This window comes from Notamacropus eugenii, chromosome 1, assembly GCF_028372415.1.
Source record: "Notamacropus eugenii isolate mMacEug1 chromosome 1, mMacEug1.pri_v2, whole genome shotgun sequence".
NCBI classification, from domain to species: domain Eukaryota; kingdom Metazoa; phylum Chordata; class Mammalia; order Diprotodontia; family Macropodidae; genus Notamacropus; species Notamacropus eugenii.
This window is the reverse complement of record NC_092872.1, coordinates 170,586,471-170,611,414: the sequence shown is the minus strand read 5'-3', so window position 1 is coordinate 170,611,414 and position 24,944 is coordinate 170,586,471. Positions and strand designations below refer to the sequence as shown.

The 24,944-nt window shown below is 38.7% G+C and overlaps 1 protein-coding gene across 1 annotated transcript in view; it reads left to right on the top strand.

Annotated features, from left to right (window-relative positions):
• Positions 1–8,644: 8,644 nt before the first annotated feature.
• Positions 8,645–24,944, top strand: part of RASGRF1 (Ras protein specific guanine nucleotide releasing factor 1) — a 203,789-nt gene continuing 187,489 nt past the window's right edge. Inside the window, exon 1 of the mRNA XM_072638744.1 lies at positions 8,645–8,920. Coding sequence (XP_072494845.1) covers positions 8,645–8,920 — 276 coding nt within the window. The remainder of the gene's footprint in view (positions 8,921–24,944) is intronic.

Genomic DNA, 24,944 nt, shown 5'->3' with positions numbered 1-24,944 from the left:
GTCCCAGCAGTTCAGCAGGAAGCAGGCTCTTTCATCTCATTCCACTTCTTTCTTCAGCACTTATCAATTAGCTAAAAAAAATTTTGAAAGGAAACTATGCATCAACCTATCTGTAATGAGTTAAAGGAGGGCAGGGGATTACATTGATTTACATTTCCTCTGCCATCCCTTAGGGGGAAAGAAAGAGCACAGCTGGATTTGGAGCTTGGTCAAATAGTAATAAATTATTTTGAAGAATAAAAATGACCAAGGGATCCATCAATATGTTGTTGTTTAATATAGAAGAACTTTAATCTTTACTGCTCAATTCTCCAATATAGGTTAGGAAGCATCCATTTTCCCAAAACAGAAGGAAGAAAAGACTTCCCTGCTAGCCAGTCCATTATCCAATGTTATTCTCTCCTGTAGTAATATTTCTCTTTGGCTCTCTTCATCTGTTTAACAATTTATTCACTCAACAAATGTTCATTTTTATCATCATTTCACTGTGCATCTTCTATCCTGTCTGGTTTTTTTCAACTCCACAGAGCAAGATACTCATCCCCTATAATCTCATTGTTATTCAATCATGTCCAACTCTTCATGACCCCATGAACTTCTGCCCATGAGATTTTCTTAGCAAAGACAGTGGAGAAGTTTTCAATTTACTTCTCCAATGGATCACCAATCCATATACGAACAAGATAAAATGATTTGCCCAAGGTCACACAGCTAGGAAGTTTCTAATGTTGAAGCTCAGGTCTTCCCTACTCCTAGCAGAACTCTATCTACTGTACCATTTAGCTGCCTCATTACCATGCAGCTAACTCAAGACTTGAATGACAACACCTCCCTCAGCCTCCCACCATCTCTGAATGGAGGGCTAGAAGGGAGAGTACCAAATTCCTCCCAATGCTTTCCATTACAGAGGAAAGAAATTTGACTTTGGGGCTTACTCCACTGTGCATCTACTATCCTACCTGTTTTTTTAACCCCACAGAACAAGATGCCCCCATGCTGCATAGCCCCTGATGTCTCCCCCTTTCTCTGCCTCTTTTTTCATGTTGTCTCCCTTGTAAGATCTTTGAGGGCAAGGAGTGTCTTTTTATTAATTGTATCAGCAGCCCTTATCACAATGCCTGGCACATAGATGGCACTTAATCATTGTTTACTGTATTGGATAATCATCACCATCAACAACAACCACAAGCATTTTATAAGGGCTCACTGTGTACCTGGCACTGTGCTAAATGCCCAGGATACAAGAAAAGGCAAAAACAATCCCTACCTTCAAGGAACTTAGTGTAATGGGAGAGATAGCATGCAAACAAATATTTATATCCTAGACATTACTACGTACAAGGCATTTTGTCAGGCACTGTCTGGAAAAGGAAAATGAAGACATGGGTCAAGTCTTTGAAAAGCTTAGAATCTAGTAGACTAGGATAAGACAAGTAAGTACACGATTGACTGTTATATAGTATGTGAGAATAATGGTGTGTGCAAATCTCTATGGGAGTCACAAAGTAAGTTACATGGGAATTCAGGAGGGATTACTTCTGGCAAGGGTAGAGGAGAGAATCAAAAAGGGTTTCACATATGAAGTGTCATTTGAGCTGGGTTTCCAATAAAGCATTTAGTTGAGTATCTGTTATTTTTATGCACTCATACTTGGAGAATGAGAAGCATTTTAACAGGCAAGGCTGAAGGGAAGGGCATTTCAGGTGAAGGGAACAGCATGAATGGGAAAAACATGAAAGGCAGGACATATTTGTGAAAGACTCAGATGATCCAGCTTGGCTAGAATGTAGGGGTCATGAAAAGGCATCAAGAGAAATAAGTCTGGAGACAGTCATAAAGAACCTTCAATATTTAACCTTCACTCCATTGATAACGGGAAGTTATTGGTGATTTTTTAGCATTTACAATCACAGTTAGAGCTGAATACAAATATGAATTTGATAACAATATGAAAGATGACTTGGAAGGGGAGATAGTAGAAGTGGGATTACCAGCAACAACCTAAGCAATATATAGCCTATGGTAGACGATGTTCTCAGAATAATGTAGCTAGAAGGGACATTCCTTAAAAATAATCCAGCCCAATGCTTTCACTTTACAAATGAAAAAAATTGGGACCCAGAAATGATTTGTCTGAGGTCACACAGTGAGCAAGGAGCAGTTAGACCTCAAATTCTGGTTTATTGACCCTAAACTCAATGTTCTTTGCATAAAACAACACTGCAATTCTGTCTTCACTTGATTTTTCACCTGAAGCTAAATTCAGACCCACTACAGTGGCAACAGGTAGTAAGTGTCTTGTTCTTCCTGGCTTAGTAATAGGCTAAACCTCAAGAATGAGAGAAATGAGTTCTGCCATTCCCAAAGATTCCTTATCTGATTTAAATCAGAGACTGCTCACTTTCTTAAATGCCTATCTGTTTTACACTAATATTCTCTTAATGTTTGCTATATAGCTACAAATCATCAAACACTAAGATCTCAGAACAATCAAACTTGTAGCTAACTCAAAATTTAAAGACACGTAGTCATAAGTAAAGATCACTTTCATGTGAAAAGTGGCATAAAAGGTGTCAAGGAGAATGTGTGTGACTAGCAAAAGAGTTTTTTAGTGCACTACACTCAGGAATATTTGGATAAGATAAGAAAATTATTTACACTTTGACATTTCTGCGATTGACATGGCTACTCTTTCTACCGATGTTCTCAATTTCTCTGTGTTCTCATCCTATGAATGATATTCTTGCTCAAGTCTTTCTGTAAACACTCCATAAAGAATATACTTAACACGATGGAGGTTAGATAACTTGTAAGACAATGTATCTTATAAGTTTTGCCAAAGTACCAGAACAGCCAATTGTCTGTGTGTAGTGCCCATCCATGGATAATATCCTGTTGAATTAACAATGGGCTGCGCCCTTGCCTGTGTGTCATAATATATCATACAAATATGCTTTGTTCATCTCTTTTGTTTTTTCTTTCAGATGATCACAGCTGTCATTGAGGGGGCCTCATATTGTATCAGGGATTAATGCAATTAATGTAATATTATCTTTTAATGAAAGTATCTGGAGAACTTCATTACTGATAGGGAATTCCTCTATTTGAATATTGTGCAGCATATCCCCCATGAAAATGGCATACACCTTAAGGAAACATAATCTCCCCGTTTTATGCCTCATTTGATATTGATATTCATCAAATCATTGAATAACATGATTTCTGTGGTGGTATCTGTCATAGAATCTTATTTGATTTCAGCATATGCCTGGTAACCACCTTATTTCAGGAGTTTTTTTAAGATTAAATTTCTTCTACCAAGTCAAATTTTCTTTAAAAAAAAAAATCAGGATCTTACCTTCACTTGTATGACTATAAAGACATAATCTGCTGTAGAAAATGATCTTCAGAAGCCCAACTATTCCTGTTAGTTCTAGAACTGGTATATTAGTTGGGATCTCTCTCTATCTCATATGTCATAGGATTAGGGTTGCAATCTAATATAGAGACCAAAACTTAAATTGGATTTCTCTGGAAGCTTCATTGCCTACATCACCCTGGCAAAGCTCAGGGAAGCAGGTTGCACTAGCAAAACATTTCCATAAACTAAGATTTAAGTCATATTTAAATTCATACAAGGGGGTTTTTTTATATAATTTGGTTTCTCCTACTATGATCCAGTCCTTTCAGAAGGTTGTTCCCTTACAGCCCTAATCCTATTCTCTAATAATCACTAGACCATAATTATTTTTAACCTTTTTCCTTTATCTGGCACATGTGAACCATACCATAATTTCTTCAAAAGAGGGTTACCTAAAAGATACCAAGAATGAGTTTGCATACTTCAATGGAATTTTGAGGAGCCTTTAGTGGCTCTATATGTGTTTTATCTTGTGGTTAAGGTCATTTATCTCCCATCTTCCCAATTCAGACTAGTCTTTGACAGAAGGACAGACACATGCCAGCAGTTTCACCACAATTCCTTCCCAATAAATATTAACATTAGCTGGACACAGCAAACCCCCTTAAATCTTAAAACAAGCCATCAAACTACCTTTCCAGTTCCATTCCATATTACTCTCCTTTGTGCACTTTATAGTCTAGCTGCAATGACCTGTTGGCTGCTTCTACGTATACAACACTCCATTTACTATCTTTGTCCTTTTGCCCAAGTGGTTTCCCATGTCTGGATTCTAGATTGTCATCCCTTCATCTTCATCTGCAGAATCCCAAGACTCAGATCTAGTGCTGCCTCTTACATAAGTACAACCTTGATCCCAGCTGCTATCAGTGCCCTCCCCCAGAAATCACTTGGTATTTACTTTGTATACAATTTTATCTTTATTCAATTATGTTCATGCTGCTTCCAACCAACAGAATGTAAGCATGCTCAGAACCTAGGACAGAACCTGGTACATAGTAGATGTTTAATAAATATTTGTTGAATGAATAAATGATGAAAATATAATTCATACATGCAAAAATCTTGCAGAAGACAGAATGGTATAGTAAATAAGACAGCTGGCTTCTGAATCAGAAAGGTCTGGGTTCAAGTCCAGTCTCTTCCCCAAACTAGGTGTGTAACCCTGGACAAATCATTTAACCTTTGAGCCTTTACTTCCTCACATAGTACCATCTAATACAGTATAAAGGTAGTAGATGACAAATATGCTTTTTCCACTACAGCTAAGAAGACAGCAGATCTACAGTAATTCATGTCTATATATTATCCCCTTATCCCCTCATCTTCAAATGTTCCTAGAATTATCTGGTTCAGCTAGTTCTCACACAAGCTTTCTGAAGGGTTATTTTGCTTTCAAATGACTTTTTTTGTTTTGACAGGCAATATCACTCATAATTTTCCAACATCCTTCTGTAAAATTTTGAAAATTGGCATGTTCTTCAAGTCAATACTATCTTTGACTGCTAAGTCCACTCCCAGGGAGGAAATTTGAAGCTGAAAAATTATTTCTGTATGAATTTTGTAGTCTTTGGCATTTTTAAAGTCAATTTTTCAGGAGCAAGAGGTTAACATTCTGCATATCAATATTTTTGTTTTCATATTTTAAAATGAATTGCCTAAATTAAATGGACAATAACTTGATTTCTCCTTGAGTAATGATTTGATTTCTACCACTAAGATCTGGGGAGTCCTAGGAAATATCTATTCTTAGATATCACCCAAAACAAGCTTCCCCAGAGTCTAAAAACAATGAGATAGCATTTTAAGTTGAAAAAGATACTTCCAGAATCATTGCTGATCCCTTTTTGAAATGCCTAATTACAGAAATACCTACCTTTCAAACTAGACGTTCACATTTATTAACTTCCTCATAATGGTGATGAAACTCCAAGGCAAAGATGTTTAAAAAAAAAAGATATGCAAGCATTTGACTATTCTATGAAATGCTTATGACAGCCATATGAGAGTACTTGATTAAAGCATATGAAACATGTATTCAGTCAATACAGACAACAAGACTGAGGCAACTTGCAAAGACAATTTAATCCTATACCCCAACCTTGATTTCATTGGAAAGTAACAAATGAAAAGAGAAAATTGTCCCTAAATTTTTCTGCAGATGGACTGTTTGGGGTGAAATGATACCTCCTTTCCCCTGCCAACTAAAGATATTGTAGAGAGACCTCTATATTATAATTCAACTTTTTTGTCAAACCCTGATTGCCCAATATCAAACTGATAAGATAAGACTGTTTTTATTTTTTTAATGTTAACCCTCTAGATTATAACTGATGGTATCAGAATGATATTAACTGAACCTACAGTTTGGGAAATGGAGAATTTGGAAAATTTCTGCATTTCATTTTTTAAAAGAGAAAAATCAAACTTTCTGCTCTAGAAATAAAGTACACATCTCATTTCAATTCCTCAAAGAATTTTTTTAATATCATGTCATTATCCAGATGCTTTAAACTTTTTTTTTGCTATCAATTTGAACAGTATTTGGATAGAAATTTTGTAGATATTACCATAAGTTTGTGTAGGGCCATGTAGGAAATAGGAAGGTATATGGATTCTAGACCACCTTTTCAAGCAGCACAAAGTTGAAAAATATGGAGCAAATTTTGTCTGGCAACATTCCCATTCCAGCAGAAGAAAAGTCCCTAACTCATAAAGAAAAAGAAATGTCAAGTAGGGTTCTCTGGCCTAATGCTCACTTAAGTTAGGAGAAATGCATCATCTTAGTTGTGCCTCAAGAATTGTGATAGTTTCTTATTGGGTTCTCATTCTTTCCTATAACTTCCCTTCTATACCTAATACACTAACAGCAAGACAAGGAGTATGATTCAATGTAAAGAGTATGTAGTCAGGATTCCACAGGCTGAACACTGGTTCTGCCAATTTTGATTGATCATCTGATACTACAACTTGTGGGACCTTGGACAAGTCACATGACATCTTTGAGCCATGGTTCTTCACCTGTAAAAGAACAGGAAGAATTTTGTGAACTGCCTCACAGAGCTATCATTTTTAAAAGTATCTTACAAACATTAAAGTACTATAAAGATGTGATTTCTAATTGAAAAATCAGTTTCTAAATGGTCCTTCTTCAGAATAAAAACATAAGAAAAATCTGGTTCAGAGCTAAGGATAGTTACAGGAAATTTAGTGCTGAAAGGAACATTAAAGATCAACTAGTCTAATCTCATTTTACAGATGAGGAAACTGAGTGCCACAGAAGTTATTGACTTTACAGTCACACACAAAATAAGTAGCAGAGGCAGTACTTGAACTCAAGTCCTCTATATTTATATGTCGAAGGAACTATTGATTAAACTTTCTCTTCTGTCCCCATCCATTAACATGTCTAGTTCAATAGAAATTGTTTACATCTGAGGCACAAAACCAAAGAGGTTAGACCTGCGAATGGCCTTAGAGAGCATTGTAGCAGTAGCATTACAGAATGTTAGAATGGACAATAAGCCAAGAAATCTTGATGAGGTTATTACTTTTTCTTTTTAAAATCCCTTAGAATGTATCTTATACCCTGAGGCTTTTTAGATCAGATTCTGGCATTACTTTAGAAAGTAAAGTGATTTCTATGTCTCCTGCACATGTACCTCCATTAAGGATAGTGGATGAATTCCTATGGATTCCTATGGATTCAACCAATTATACCCAGGGGGAAATGAAGCTTCATCTCTTGGGGGTGGGGAGGAGAGCCAGAGGAGAGATAGGGCAGAGATCAATTCAATCCAAAAATACAGTTTCCTTTGGGTGGCAATGAGGCAGCCTCCCTTGACTGCAAATAAACCTTGGTCTTTTTGCAACCGATCTGTGAAAATCTGCCTTTCTCGCCAAAGGGAGATCTGCTGCAGAACTACTGTCGCACGTTGTTATTTCTCTGTGTGTGCAGCATGCGGGAAATGTGACGTTCTCTGATAAATTCCTTGTAACTGTGTAGGCGAGGGGATCTAAAAATAAAGAGGGAATATCTATCATTAAGGTATCATTGCGCCATTCCTGCTATTTGAAGTCTAACATATTCCCTGAGCCTTCTGCTTTTTAAGCCTCCTTTCGGCATTTCGGGTGGGTATTTGCAGAAACTCACAGCAGTGGCTCCCAAGCCAGACCTCAGTGTGATTGTAAGGATGAGCTAGCTAATTATGGCAACATTAAAAAAAGAAAAGCCAACCACTCTAGTGGGCTCCTTGCTTTTCTCAGGTCACTGCTGGAGCTATGAATAGGAATTGTCTTAATAACTGCTGTGACCCACCACCACCACCACCACCAGTGGACTAAGTGATACCTCTTTTCTTCACATAAATATTGAGTTCCAAAAGATCCTTTGAGCTATTTTTCACACATACCCCCTTCACCTTGAATTAGAAAAAGTACTGCAAAACAAAAAAACATTTTGAAGGAAAGAATGAAAACTGAAACTTAACCTAAGTACACTGTGAGTATTGGTCAGGCACAGAAATATTAAAGTAAAAATTACTCCCCAGGTTGATTATTGGATGAGATCCCATATAGGAGCTATGAATTTTAATTTCTTTTTAAATACCTTTTGCAGATTGGGGGGGGGTGAAGAAGAAAGGTTATATAAATAGATATACATATATACACATATGTAAACATATACACACATGCACTCATACATATGTGTATGCATGTGTACGTATGTATATATATAGTTTCTTTCATGCACCTCGTTGCTGTGTTGTTAAGCCTGCGTGCGTGTATCTGTCCGTGGTGCTGAAACTGGCTCTTCGAGGGATCCACATCACATGACTCTCCTCTTGGCTGGATCCAAAGCTCTAGAATCTATCAGATTTTCCAGCCGACTGGAAAGCCTAAGGCAAATTCTCCATTGAACGTGGCTCTGCGGAAGAAATGCTTTGACTGGGAATATCACATCTGGATTCAGGAAGCCGAGGCAAAGCATTATAACCTGGATTGAAAATATTGAGGTAGAAGAGGAAAAAAGGAGAGAAAGGGGAGAGAGAGAGGGAGAGAGAGAGAGAGAGAGAGAGAGAGAGAGAGAGAGAGAGAGAGAGAGAGAGAGAGAGAGAGAGAGAGGCGAATGGTTAAGCTCCTACTTGTCAGGTAGTGAGTGTTTCCTTGGGTCTTAGTCTGAGAAAATGTAAGAATCCAGGATCTTGTTGGCTTCCAAACACAATGCAGAAAGGAATACGGTTGAATGATGGCCATGTAACCTACCTGGGGCTGTTGGCAAAGAAAGATGGCACAAGAAGAGGTTATCTGAGCAAGAGAAGCTCAGATAACACAAAATGGCAAACGAAGTGGTTCGCTTTGCTGCAAAACCTTCTCTTCTACTTTGAGAATGACTCCAGTTCCAGACCCTCGGGATTGTACCTGTTGGAAGGATGCGTGTGTGACCGAGCACCGTCTCCCAAGCCGTCCCTCTCAGGAAAGGAATCGCTGGAGAAACAGGTATAGGAACTCAGGGGTGCAGGGCAGGGGGGAGATTCGGAAAGAGTGGGGATGTGTGCCTCTATGACGGACCTGAGGGGCTTGCAGGTCCTGAGCGCTAGAGCGATTCTATACATGTACAAACACACGCGCGTCTAATATTACTGGGGCAGAGGCTTCTTTCCAACGGGGAGGAGTGCCTAAAGCACTTTAGCACTCCCCCAATCTGTTAGCTGAAGAAGGCAAGAATCTTCCACCTTCACCCTACTTCTCCACTTCCTCCCTCATCCTGCAACCGAGGAGAAGACAGGTGTGGATTTCTCCACTGGTTGGGAAGGGAAAGAAGTGACACAGAGAGAGACTGCAGGGGACCTCCTCTCCTAGTCTCTGGGAGAGAGAGAAACATTTCTATACAGACTTTTCTTCTCAGTCCTCCCTGTTAAAATCTGTGCTGAGGGGATGGGGAGTTAGAAGTGATTTGAAGGGTAGGAGAGGAGGAAGAGCGAAGAAGAGACATTCATTTCCCCCACCCCCACCCCCACCCCCACCCCCACACCCCCGGAGCGCCTGAGAGCGGAAGCTGGAAGATGCCGAATCTGGACTGTCTGTGCCTCTTGCGCAGAGGACTGAGCCTAGAATAGTGCTATGCCTCTCGCCTCCACTCTCCCACCCCCACCCCCACCCCCCACTGATACCGCAGCCTCGGTGCTGCTGGCTCAGCTGGGCTCCCTAGCCCTCCCAAGCACAAACCACGAAGAGGAAAAGTGAGGGAGAGGGGAGGTGAACTGGGGAGACAGGTTTGTTTTTGTTTTTGTTTTTGTTTTTGCAGCCCATAACCAGCTGGGTTGGGAGAGGTGGCTGGAGGAGGGGGGCGGTGGCGGGGGAGGGGATGCTGGGGAACAGAGAAGGCATCTGATCGCGATGTGGGACTCCGTGCATCCCGAGAGTTACCATGAAGGGAGCTTTCCCGCCCCACAGCGAGCTAGGCAGAAACAAGACTGGGCTGCGATAAGAGTCCGGGCAAGGGGTAGGTCTGGGCGGGAGGTTGCCCAGAGGCGATCTTCTAAGGCACTAATGTAGCTCCCGAAGGCGAAGCTGCTGAAGCGGGCTCCGCGAGGGGTTTGAGGGTCAGTTCTTTAGGTCCAGGGAAGTTGGAGTGAGCAGTGGACAGTAGCCATCCCCACCCCCACCTCTGTCCTCTGTCCCTCTTCCTACTGAGAAATCAGCGGGCTTTAATTAGTCAGCTCCTTGCTACCCGACAGTGCCCTCAGATGGACACCGCGCCAAAGAGGCTCTGCTGCAGCGGAACCTGCCCGCCGCGGGCACTAACCCCTCCTCCTGCTACCGCTACCGCTGCTGCTGCCCTCGTCTTCCCTGAGCTGCATGGTTAATGGGCACAATCAGGGAGGGGGATCGGGCGCGAGCGCTCCAAAGGAGCGCGCCAGGCCAAGGGGAAAGACCGAACCTCTCACACTCCACACACACACACACACACACACACACACACACACACACACACACACACACACACACACACACACACACATTCCTCTTCCCCTTCACTGTTCCTCCTGGCTACCCCAATTACTCGTCTTCTGTCTTCAGTCCTTTATTTGTTTATAACCTCCCCAAGTTCAGTTATGGGGGTTGTGCCAGGTTCCACGCAACTGACTGCAAACACCCCTGCCCTGAAAACCACATCTTGGCTGACGATGACTGCTCCTTTGCCGTCTCAGATTCACTGGACCTTACCTCACTATCTGTCATCTGTGTTCTTTCCCCACTTCCGCCTCTGGTTCATTGACAGGTTACAAAAGAATCAATTCTGAGTGTCTAGTTTCCTTGGGATCCCATAAGTTTTTTTCCTGAGCCCTCCCCTCTTGAGGAGGAAAGTAGGTGATAATCCCGATTCCAATTTTGAGATGGAGTTGAAGTGAATGTAACGAAGTGGAGGAAAATTTATTACTTTCACTTCGAGGAGCTATATGAATCTCTAAAACTACTGGTGTTAGTATTAAATGGTGGGAGGGAGGATGCCAATGAATATTTTTACCCACTCAGTGTACTATAAAAACTCTCCTCCAAAATATATCAATCCATTGTGTGAATTGATTTGCCTCAGAACTAAAAGGGGGAAGGACCCTTAAAGATGATGCTATCCTGCCCCTTTTCACAAGATGAGACAGGAGCATGGCATAATTGGAAACAGCAGTGGAGTTGCCCTCAGTACCAGGTTTAAATCTAGACTTGTCCTGTGTGGGCTTGGGCAAGTCACTGAAATCTCTGAGCTGCATCTAAAAAATGAGGGAATTGAACGAAAAGGCCCCTTCCTGCTCTTACTCTTTCTTCTTCTGAATTTGTCAACTGAGGCCCAGAAAAGTGAAGTGACTTGGCCCATGTCACTTAGTTAGAAACAGTGGTAAGATTAGCTTTTAACCTGCCTGCTCCCGTCCAGTGTTCTTTCCACTAAACCCCACTGATTTAAGCTTAGAAATGAGGTGACACCAAAAAATAAAAGTCCATTCCAAAAGCCTGGTGGGGTTTGTCTAGTATAATGAAATATCAGGCTGTCCAGAAGGACTTGCTCATTTTATAAGACTGTGGAAGAAACTGAAAATTAGGAAAGTCTTAAGAGATAGCTTTAAAAGAGCACTAAATTTGAAAGTAGGGGAACTGAGTTCAAATCCCTAGTCTGCCATTGTGCTGTGCCTCAGTTTCCTCATCCATAAAATGTTATTGTATGATCTCTAAGGTTCTTTTCAGTTCCAGATGCTATCCTAGTCATTGTATATACTTGGATTATGGTGCTAAGGTACACCTGATTTTCCTTATTGAAGTACGACATAGTGTTTCTGAAGGCATGGTGGGGCAAAGCTGGAATGAAACCACAACTGGGCACTAGTGGAATTATCTGTTGACTGGGGAGATTTGTCAGACACCTGTGGATTTGTCTAGGTATATGGATTCACCCTAAATACCTCAGAGTCCTGTCCTAAAACACCAAGCACTTCTGATTAACCCAGCACAGATGCAGGGGGGAGGGGAGAATGCTCACAGATTGGTTCAAATTAAGCTAAAAACATGATAGTCGTATCATATCAGTCAGAGAACTGAAGACCTGAAATCTGTTTCCTAAATTAGTCCTTTTCCCCAAAAACAAGGCTATGTTTGTCCTTTCCCCTAAACTCCTATTGCTTACTAGATGCCACTCATTTGACTAACAGATTCTAATTTGGTTTTTAACCCTTTATTTAAATGACAGCCATATAACATACCTGGGTCTGTTAGCAAAAGAAAGATGTTACAAGAAAAGGCCATCTGAACGAGAGTTCAGACAACACAAAATGGAAAATGAAGTGGTATGCTTTTGCTGCAAAGCATGTTCTGCTCTTAAAATGACCTAGCTATTTTAATCTTATGCCTACTGTTAAAATAACCTAATCAGATTGACTATTTGCAAGCCAAATCCATTCAACAAACATGTATTAAGCACTTACTATGTGTAAGGCACTATGTTAGACATGCAAAGATGAAGCTCCTGCCCTCAAGGAGGCTATATTCTACAGCAATCATCTCTTAGATTATAAATTCACAGTTAATCGAGGTAATGCTTAGTCTAGGATATTTAAACCTCTATTTCCCCTCAATAGGTATGATCTTCTCTGAAGGTCTGAAATGTAACACTGTAACAAGCATGGCCTTTCAACAGATTAGTAAACACACTAGTAGAAGAAAAATGTAAACCAGAATTGCCATAGAATTCTGAACAAAAAGAAATTCACCATAATGTGACAAAAATCAGCTCAAATGAACACCAAGGGTAGCCTTGAAAGGGAAAAAGTCACAATAGGAGGGAGAAGCTGAACCATCCTTCTGCCTTGGTGATTATTTATTATGAGAGCCTCAGGTTTCTCAGTATCAACTAACAATCCTGCTCTCCCCACCCCCCAGCCCACCCCACTGGCTGCCTCTCTGTCTTTTGCACTGGGCCCTTATTCCAAAGCATGGGACCCAAGGCAGTCACTGCATAGAGCATTCCCTAAGGACGGTTCCGCTATTAGTGTTGAACTCTCTTTAATGTATTAAACAATAATTCTGAGATCCCAAAGGGGAAGTTAATTATTCAGTGAAATGAATAACTCAAGCCAGGCAACTAGCATGAAATACTGATTTTATTGGTTTCACTCTTTATATGCCTCCAAAGAAGATGTATAAGAAAATATGTGACCTGGGAAATTGGATACGTTTATTTGTATGCCTATATTAGATCTAATCATATCTTTGAAATATATTTTTGTGTGCAATGCTTAATTTTTCTCATATGCAGCTACTTCATCTTGTTTCTATATTTATCCCTAAAAAATATTCACTCGTGCCCCTTTCTCATCAGCTTACAACATAAAGTGTCATAACCTAAAGAGTAGACACCAAGTAAATATGCTACACATTGACCTTTAACGCTTCAGTTCCTGCCACTAACCACTTTGGTCTTTAAACAGTTTACTTTCAGACAGTACATAGAATTTGCTATTTCAACCTCAAAAATATGAAAATGAGAAAGAGGGGAAAACAATTAACATAGAGTGTTGCATCCATTGGAGCAAAATAAATGCAAGTTGACCTCATTTTCCATAAGAGATTCATGAAAAGTTACATGTAAGTCAGCCGTTTATAAATTGAATACCATTTTAAATACACATCAGAAATTTGCTATTAGAAGGAATCTTGTGGTGAGACCTTTTGTAAAGCAAAACAATCCTTCCGATAAGTGGTAAATTACTCTTGGTGGTAGTAATGATGGAACCTATACAACTGTAACAATGAAAGACAGAGCATTTAGTTTACTATGTACTTTTTTGTAGCATTTTCTAGCTGTCAAAGGAAATGCGTGTGTGTGTGTGTGTGTGTGTGTGTGTGTGTGTGTTCAATGGAAACTGCCCACCTATAGTCAAAGGAATTCAAGTTATGCTAACTGTGTCGTTGTTACTCAGTCATGTCTGATTCTGCATGACCCCATTTGGGGTTTTCTTGGCAGAGATGGTAGAGTAGTTTGTCATTTCCTCCTCCAGCCCATTTTACAAACAAAGGAACTGAGGCAAACAGGGTTTTTGTGACTTGCTTAGATCACACTGTTAGTAAGTGTCTGAGGACAGATTTGAACTCAAGAAAATGAGTCTGCCTGATTCCAGGTCCAGCACAGTATCCATTGAGCCATTTAGCTGCCCCTTGCTAAATATAAGTGTCTTCAATTATGAATAAGGAGACAATAGAGACCTTTGAAATTTTAGTTCCAGCTAACAATACTAACACAATCTTACAAGCAGCAAGTACAAGTGTTACCACATTTTCATCATTTTTGTTATAGCCTCCTAAGCATATATTCCTGCCTCCACTCACTTCCTGACCTGACCCAGTCTTCATATTACAGCTGGAACAATCTTTCTCATATATAGGTGTGGTCATGTCACCCCTCTGCTCAAAAAATTTCAATAGCTCCCTGTTACTTACCAAGTGAAGTTCAAACTCCTTTTCATTCCAAGCCCCACCTTTCTAGCTTCATTTCATATTATTGGCATCCAGGCTATCAATTCTCCATTCAATCTAAACTACTCTCTACCTTCTGACCAAATGCTACATTCTCCCACTTCCATGCCTTTACTCATGCTGCTTCCCTTGGAGTTCCTGCCATCCTTTCTTTGCCCACTGAATTCTTACTCATTTTTTTAAAGACAGATTCAAATGCCACCTCCTGCATGAAACCTTCTTTGATCTCGCTAGTCAATAATGACCCTTGGATCTCATATAGCACTTTGCTTTACAACTCACAAATGAACTTACCATATAATATTGGGTATTAACATTATTTTGTACTTATGTTTTATTGCTTTCCCAGTCTGTAAGCTACATGTGGACAGATATAACTATCATTTAAATTTTCAATCAATCCCCGCACCCAGCACAGTGTTTTACAGACAGTACATTTTTTTAAATGAATGAATGAATGAATGCCTATTATTCCCTCCCTAAATTAATTAAGGGGAAGAGGAATTAACAGGAGAAATTGTTCCTTTTAAGTGTATTCTTCATTTCTGGAAGTTTGGGAGCTTGTATATTTTGAATACCAAGACTCTTAGGGCTAAGAGCACACAATAGTGCATCGTACCTTCTGTCTGATGCTGTTTCTCCCCAGGTCTGTGGGAGTTTTGAGCTTCTGCCTAAACCAAGCTTCAGTGCTCTCTTTCATGCAAGTAGCCAAGAACAGAATTCATCCCACTGATGTTTATTAAGGAGCATCTGAGATACAGAGATAAAAGATATTCTAACTACATGGCCAATGGCAAAATGTGAGGTTTCTGTCAGTCACCTAATTACAATCACAGCATTTTTAGAGTTAAAACAGGTGTTTAAAATGACCAGATCCCACCTGCTAACGTTAAAGATGAGGAGACTGAGACCAGTAAGGGTAATGGATTTATGGAGGGTGATAAAAATTAGTGCCAGAGCTGGGTCTAGAATTAGACATTTTGCCCAGAGTCATTATAATAAGATCAGGAAAATCACAATTTTTTCCCCAGGGGCACTGGAAGTAGTTGAAGGCTTTTAGCAGGAGAGAAACAACACAGCTTAGTACTTAGAAAAAATAGTTAATGCACAGGAAGTTTCTAAGATGTGGGAACTATATATTAATATATAGTTAATATGTAGGAAGTTAATATATAGGAGCTTCTGCCCTCCCTCATCCTGATCCCAGCCCTCCTCTCAGTAGTAGTCTTGCACTGGTATCCTAAGGTCTCCATTTCTCCCACCATGAAGTAGTTTCCACACACCCTCAAAAGAGGGAACATTTTGTGCTACGTACTCCTAGTTTGCAATATTTGTTATAAGTAGAAAAACTTGATATCACTCTGCTCTCCTAGAAGAGAAATGAGAAGTTGCAGTGAAATAGGGAAAATATTGTCTTATCTTTGTCTCGCTGGGCAAGTCACTTAACCCAGTTTACCTCAGTTTCCTTATTTGTAAAATGAGCTGGAGACAGAACTGGCAAACCACTCCAACTACTATCTTTACCAAGAAAATTGCAAAAATGGAGTCACAGAGTCAAACATGACTGATAAACAACAGAACAGCAATAGCCAAAGCAGTGAGAAACTCTGGATGGAGTCCTGGCTCTGTCATTTATGTACTGTGACCTCGGGCATATAGCTTCTCTCCTCTAAACTTCAGTTTCTACTTTTCTAAAATGGGAGGGGAGAGAGAATGAGGAAAATGGCTCTAAATAAGTTTGGTTGATGGAGTCAAGGTGAAAACAATTTTATTTTTAAGGTACTTGCACAAACTTGATCCCTAGTTTATTCAGTCCTTGGTATTATTTGGGGGACATCAGTATACCACTGGTCAACGAGATCACACCACAATTAGAATCCCAGGTTGAAACTCAATTTCAAAGGTTCAGAATCCAAAATCAATAGAAATTAAAGTTGAAACATTAGATCTTAGGGAAGTGTCATGTCATGGAGACTGAGTTTATACACAACAGCTAGATAAACTAGCTTTTGGCTAAATCATTCTTCTGCAATCTTATCAATTCATTTCTTCAGAACTGAAGATATTGTCACTCACTTCCTTGGAATTAGAAAACAGCATTTTTCCATTCTATTTGGTATATATTAGTCAAGACATTCACAGACTTCCAGTTTTATTGACACTATTGCTATCAACCTGATGGTATTTTTCTCTAACAATGTTGTCTATATTAGGAGCTATTAGCATATCAAAATTGAATTAAGTTTTGAAAAGTAAAAAATTGTTCCCAAGACCAAATAGGACTTTAACATATTTTTAATGTTCTAAGAGTTATTTAAAGAAAACAGTAAATCAGCAAATAGTTATTGAGTACCTAAAATTCACAAGGTATTGTCAAATGAATTAACAAAAAAAAAATTACTATGGATTATTATTTTCTAAGCACTGTATTAAACACTAGTGTTAGAAATGCAAAATTGAAGACTCCCTGCATTGCAGTTTGGGGTGCTGGGAACCCCGAAATGCAGGAGAACAGGATGGGGGTCTGTCTCAAAAGAATTCAACCACTCAAGCCTTCTTTCAGTACAAGTAGTGAGTTTATTAGAACACCAATAGGAGGGAACCAGACTCCTAGTAAATTTGAGCATTTGTGAGGCCAATACCAGTGGGTCAAATTTTAAGAATATGAGCATTTGATGAAGATGGAGCTGATATTTTTATACAGAAAAAGACTGTGAGAAGATCTGGGTAGGATCAAGGAGTGGCGAATAGCTTGGGGTAGTCTAGAGATAACAGAGAAAGGGACCTGGATGGCACTGAGGATTAAAGATTAAGTCAAGTAAACTAAGTAATCAAGATGGGCTGGGGTGGGCCAGACCTTCATGCAATAATGTGTAATCTGGTAGCTGAACTTTGTGGGGAAATTCAAGGACTTTTTAGGGGTATAGGTCCCATCCCCATCACCTATGCTAGCTGCTGGATATGCAGAAAAAAATTCAAAAGTCCCTATCCTCAAGGAATTTCTATTCAGTGGGTACTCAGCCAGGTAGCTACAAAAGGAACTTGAGGAAGGACATCAATAGTTGAGGAAATCAGAGAAGGCTTTATCAAGGAGATGGCACGAGAGTCCTCGGTGAAGTTAAGGATTATGGGAATGAGAAATCAGTAGGTGGATTCTAGACCTTTTTAGGGTGGTTTAGGCAAATGAATGAAGTAGAAGGTGGAGGGGAGGGAGGAGAATGAAATGCCAAGATGGGAAACAGCTGGTCCAATTTGGCTGAAATTCAGAATGTGAAATAAAACTAGAAAATAGATTGGAAAAGTCAGGCTAAGTAGTTTGATTTTAGCTTAAACAGGGATTCTTAACCTAGTGTGTCTGAACTTTTTAAAAAAAGTATCTTGACAACTGTACTTCAATGTAATTGGTTTCCTTTATAATTCTATGTGATTTATTTTATGCATTTAAAAGCATTATTCCAAGCAAGGATTCATAGGCTTCACCAGACTGCCAAAGGCATCCAAGACGCACGTACAATACACAAAAAGTTAAGAACCTCTGGTCTAAAAGCAATAGGGAGTTGCTCAAAGGTATTTAAGCAAGTGACATGGCACAGACTTCATCAATGAGCGGGAGATGAGAGAAAGTGGAATCAGGGAGGAATGAAAGGATGTTGCAAAGAAGTGTCACCAGTGGACAGAAAATTACAATAAAGAAAACATAGGTTCAATGAAAATAAAAACTTTCTAGTAATTGGTGTTATCTAAAAGACTGCCTTAGAAGAGAGTGGGTTCCCCACTACTGGAAGAATGCAAGCAAAGGTTGGATGACCACTTGTTAGATATGTTGTAGTTAAGATTCTTTATCTGGGTACGGGGTGGACCAGGTCCCTCTTGATATGTCTTCCAGTTCTGTGATTATTGTGATTATTAACAAGGCTTAAAAATTGATTAGATATGGAAAGGATTAAAGGATAGAGAAGAGACAAGAATGACGCTGAGGTTACAAATCTCAGGGACTAATAGTGCCTTCAACGGCAATTGTTTATGTAGGGCTTCAAAGTTTGCAAAGTGCTTTACGTAGATTGCATAATTTCATCCTCACAATAATCCTGTGAGGCAGATGCACATTTTGCAGTTGAGGAAACGGAGGTAGGCAGTGGTTAAGTGACTTGCCCAGGTTACTCAACAATCTGATACAGAATTTGAACTCAAATCTTCTTGACTCCCAGTCCAGCATTCTAACCACTGTACCACCTAGCTTCCTATTTCACAACAAAAGTAGAGAAGTTTTAAGAGGAGTTTGAAAGATGATCAGTTTTATTTTGGACATGTTGAGTTTGATATGCCAACAAGACATCCAGGTAGAGATGTTCAGCAGGCAGTTGGTGATGTGTGCCTAAAGTTCAGAAGAGAAATTAGGGCTATTTATAAATGGTAGTTATCTGTCCGTGGGCAGCTAGGTGGTACAGTGGATAGAATGCCAGGCCTTCAGTCAGGAAATATCTGATCCACTGGGGATCTAACTGGCCAGCTGGGCAATGCATCTCCTTCCTTCCTTCTTTCCTTCCTTCCTTCCATTCCTCCATTCCTTTCTTCCTTCCCCTCCCTCTGTCCACATAGGAAATCATACCCTTACCTGCAGGTGCTCTGCCCAGAAGAAGATATCACTAAAACCTAGCAAGATATCTTGGGGTTTACAAGCTAGACTTCTTTTTTATGGACCATGCCTTAAACTGAAATCACTCTGGGGCTCTCATCAATTGGCCAAGAATAGGTCCCCACCCAAGTCTCACTTGGTCATTGTTTGGATTCTGATGACTCAGAATGAGCATAAATAGCAAATGTTTCCATTTTGGTCAGAGGGTCTTCCCCTCCCAGGTTGATTTTTTTTTTTTTTACTAAGCAAAAGAGGCCATTCTTTGCCTCATTTTACCTAGCTTTAATCACTGAATGAGTATTGCCTCTCAGACAAAGTGAGACCTGTGAAAGACTTTAGCTTAAAAAGTCCAAGGCCTTCCACTACATCCAGGACCATCTCCAGTTATCCTGATCTTTTTCTTGGTACTGGACCCAGATGGCTCCAGAGGAGAGAGTGGGGCTGGTGACTCTGCAGAGCTCTCCCTCACGAATCCAATTCACTTGTAAATCTTGACATCTGTTTCCTGGAGAAAGAAGGACAAACAATAACAATTGTCCTTAATAAGTCCCCACCAGTATGCTTCTCATTGATAATCAGTCAATAACCTCAATTGACTTTTAGAAAAGGTATTTACTAAGCAGAATAATTGCTACATAATATTCCCCTCAAATAGAGGGATATAGACATCATGTGCACATATACAATCCCTCAAGAGATGGGTCTAAGACATAGTAAAATGATAGTGAGACACCTGTGTAGAGATTGCAAAGGGATAGCTTACAATTCCTGGTTACTAGAAGTTCTCTTTTTTCCTTTGTTGGGTCCTAATGAGGAACCATAGCTCTCTGATAGACAATGAGTGTTTTATGGGGCCCATAGTCAGCATTTCTCTTTATCACAAGTGGTCATGTTCCCTGAAATTGCTACTATTCTCAGGTGACATCTTTCCATAATCATTCGTTGGCACTGCCTCTGTCATTGTCCTTTACCTTTCTGGCAGCCACTCTTACTAGCTACAATGGACTTTACTACTGACTCCAGTAATTAGTGGGACCTCCAATGGGATATTAGGATCTCCTGCACACTCATGATCATCTGATGGCAGAGAGGATAGAAAGAAAAACTCTCTCATCTCCCCCAAGAAATTCCCTCTCCAAACTTGACTAGAGTCCACTTGTCACTAGACTGGCTTTCTGTTGGACTTTGTGATTCTAAATTTGCTTGCTATTTTATGTATAGGCCCAGGGCTATGTCTGATTCTCTCAGATGTTTTATTAAAGATTTTCTTTGTAGTATCATCTGTCTTTATCCAATAACCAGAACACTTTTTTCCCCTCTCAAATAGTTTAAGAACTTATTCACACCTACCTTATACTTTTGATTGACTTACCGAACTATGTGGGACTTCTGTTTTTAGCCATTTTTCAGTCAGATCTGACTCTTTATAACCCCATTTGGGGTTTTCTTGACAAAGATAATGGAGTGTTTTGGCATCTCCTCTTGCTCATTATACAGATGAGGAAATTGGGATAAGCAGAGTCAAGTGGCTTCTTTGGGGGTAACACAGCTAGTGTCTGAAGCCAGATTTGAATTCAGGAAGAGGAGTCTTCTTGACTCCAGGCCCAGCACTCTGTCTACTGTGCCACCTAGCTATCCTATCTGGAACTTCTGGAGTTAGATTAATTGAGTTTGAAACCCTACATATACCCTTACAAGTGCATGATATTCTTCTGGAACTAGTTAAATTTTTAGTGAAAGCATTTCACCTCAGAAATTAGTAGATGCTACAAATCAGAGCATGTTTTATTATTTTGTTGATTATCTAGACTGAGAGAGTGTTGGAACAAGTGTTAATGAAGCAGATTAAACTTAAAAGTTTGTCCCTTGGAGAGCTGGTTGTCAAACATTTATCAGAACACCCCTGGATATGAGTCAGAAATTGTAAAGTTGGTAAGAAAGATCTTTTTACTCTTAGATATACTTCCATTCTGCCCCTCCCCCTTCAATTTTCATTCATTTACAGGTGGAGGGGACCCTCAGAATTCATCTAGGTTAATTTCTTCATTTTATAAATAAGTAAACCAAGTCCCAGAGAATATAAATAATTTGCTAAAAAGTTACACAAGTCATTACTCATTAAGTGGACAACAGAAAAGTCAAGTCATTTATACTACTTAGCTAAATTTGAGCGGGTCACAATCTTCCTGAGATTTCATTTCCTCAACTGCAAAGAGATTTGAATCCAGATCCTTTTAGGCTTCTTCCTTATAATTATGAAATATATTTTTTCTGTAGTATCACATTAATGACATTAAAATTATTCACCTAGAAAATTAAGGGAAAATAAACTTATTGGCCAAACTGGTAACTAAATAATATTGGTAATTCACCATGACTAGAACATGGGCACAGTAAAAAGCAGAAGCTCCTATTACATCCCCTATCACATAGGGATGTTGGCAGCCAATCACATTGGCCTGTTTTTTCCAGTCGTATATCTGATTTGCACACACGAGCTAGGTCTGCCCAATAGCACACGTATATGACTACAACTATAATAATTGCAACAGCAAGCTTTTTCCAGTGTTTGTCTTATTTAAAAAAAAAAAAAAAAAGGTTTGCTGGTGATTAGATTTATCTGGATTTAGCTAATGGTGGCAACTGAACCAAATTAAGGGTCTAATCTTCCCTTACTATGACCTTTCAGGAGAATCCTCCTGGGGCATTAATTAGGCTTTTTATCTTGCAAGCTGGAGTACAGACAAACTAAATGGAGAGTGAGTTACACTAAAGATGAAAAGGTTTCAGTTTTATTGGCATAATGACGTTAGATTTGGGTTTTAGTCCCAACCTCACTATTTCCTGGCTGTGGAACCTTGGACCAGTCACCTAACTTCTCCAGGCATCATTTTCTCCATCTGTAAATGGAAGGGATTAAACTAAGTGATTGCTAAGAATCCCTCCAGATTTAACATTTAAGATTCTCTAACTTACTTCTAGTTTTGTCTCAAAATGCCTTGAGAAATCTGTATGACATTTCTGTGTCTGAATCTTCCCATTTGTCCAATGACTGTTTCCTTTAGCTGTTTCAAGGAATAATGTCAAACATAGCAGCCTAACTTCTCGAAAGTGCTTGGACATTATTAGGGGGAAAAAAGACATCAGGTTTTCTTGTAGACTCATTTATCTCCCACACTCTCTATTCCCAATTTACGCATACACACATGAATCATAGAATTTCAGAGTTGTAATATAGAATCATAAAATATCTGAGCTGGAAGGGACATTTAAAGATCACTTAGTCCAACCCTGAGCATATCAAAAGATCATCCACTTGGGCCTGGAAAGGACCTCTCTTGATTTACAAATTAGGAAACAGATTTAGAGGGCGTAAAGGGCATTCTGCAAAGTCATGTGGCAAGCATGCATCAGAGCCAAGACTAGAACCCAATTCTTCTGACTCCTAATTAGTGCTTATTACACTAAAGCAGTCTTTCATGAATTTTGCTTGATAAGCTTCAGTAAATGCTTGCTTTGTATCAAATGTTGTGCTAGGCGCTAAGGGGAAATACAACAAAAATGAAATAGACTCTGCCTTCAAGGAGCTTACATTTCATTGAGGTAGAAAAAATCATGAAAACAAATAAATAAGTACAGGTAAATCCTATTTAGTGTGAATAATGAATCTTGTGACATGGCCATGTATATTTGAATATAATTTGAAGTTGTAATTATTGGAAATACAGTAATTGTGTATACCCTAGTAACTACACTAAAAGACCACAAATCTTGGAATGCTATCAAAGAGCAAAAGAGCTGGGGTTGCAGTCAAAAAGAACTTATACAACAAATTAAGTATAATCCCGAAGAGAAAAAAAATAGACCTACAATGAATTGACAAACTTTCAGGATTTTGTTGCAAAAAGACCAGAACTTAATGGAAAATTTGACATACAAGATCCAGAAGAAATATAAGGTAAACATCAAAGACAAGGGATTCAATAAGGAAAAACTTTACTTTTTTATACATGGAAATGCAAAGTGTATGCTTAAGATTGTCCTTACTAATTGGGTAATTCCAAAAAAAAAAAAAAAAAGATTGGGGAAGAGTTGAGTATGATGTGATGATTCTAAAAAAGCAAAATTGTGTATATATGTCTATAAAAGTCTTCTAATTTTATAAAGAAATAAGAAGGTGAGGGAACAGGATAAGGGGTGGGGAGTTATAGAAGGGAATAAAGGTTTAGATTAAGGAGGGTAGGGAAAGAAGAAAAGGGAATGACCCTTAGAGGAGTGACTAGAACAAGGAAAAGGAGGGTAAGGGGAGAGGATAAGGGAGAGATTGTTTAAAAGAGAGTAGAGTAGGGAGATAGTGGTTAGAAGTAAACTAGAGGAAGCAAAGGGTAAAAAGACAGACTGAGAAGAATAATAATGAGGAAAAATAAGGTGGAAGGAAATACACAAATAGTCATTATAACTTTGAATGTGAATGGGATGAATTCACCATAAAACAGAAATGGATGGCAGAATGGATTGAAAATCAGAGTTCAACAATATGCTACAGGAATTGCTTTTTAAAATGAGAGAAACCACACAAAGTTAAAATGAAGGACTGGAGTAGAATGTATTATGCCTTAGTCAATACAAAAAAAAGCAAGGGGTAGGAATAATGATATCAGATAAAGTCAAAGCTAAAATAGATTTAATTTAAAGAGATAAACAGGGAAACCACATTATGACAAAAGGTACCATAGATAATGAAGTGATAGCAATACTAAACTTACATGCACCAAACACCATAGCATCTAAATTTTGAAAAGAAAAGAGAAATGAATTGCAGGTAAAAATAGATAGTAGCATTATAATAGTGGGGGACTTTAATCTTCCCCTCTCGGAACTAGACAAATCTAACCAAAAAACAAGTTAGAAAGAAATTGAAGAATTGAATAGAATTTTATATAAGCTAGACATGATAGATGTCTGTAGAGAACTGAATGGAAATAGAAAGGAATGCACCTTTTTCTCAGTGGTATATGGTACCTTTACAAAAATTGACCATATATTAGAGCACAAAAATTTCATAGCTAAAAGTAGAAATATTTAATGCTTTCTTTACAGATCACAGTGCAACAAAATTATATTTAATAGGGGACTATGTGAACACAGAAAAAAACTAATTGGTGACTAAACAACCTAATCTTAAAGAATATATGAATTAAAGAACAAATAATAAAAATGATCAGTAATTGCATTAAATAAAATAACAATATAGAAACTAAATAAAAATCTATAAGATACAGCAAAAGCAATAATCAGAGAAAAATTTATATCTCTAAGTGCTTAGTATCAATAAGAAAGAGAAAGAGCAGACCAATGAACTAAGTATGCAGTTTTAAAAACTAGAAAAAGAACAAATTAAAAATCCTCAATTAAACACTAACTTGGAAATCCTCAAATTAAAGGTGAAATTAATAAAATTGTGTACAAGAAAGCCATTGAATTAATAAATAAAACTATGAGTTAGTATTATTAAAAATCAATAAAATAGATGAACTGTAGGTTAATATGATTTTTAAAGAGAGAAAACCAAATTACTATTATCAAAAATTAAAAGGGTGAATATACCACTAAAGAAAATGAAATCAAAGCAATTATAAGAAGTTATTTTTCCCAATTGTATGGATAGGTGAACAATTTGTGAGGAAACAAGAGATAGAGAGTGTTGTGAGATGCAGAATACATAATATTGATTATATTACATTTAAAAAAAGGTTTCGTACAAATGAAGCCAAGATCAGAAAGAAAGCAGAAAACTGGGAGATGGGTGGAAATTTTACAGACAGTTTCTCAAATAAAGGTCTCATCTCACATATATATAAAGAA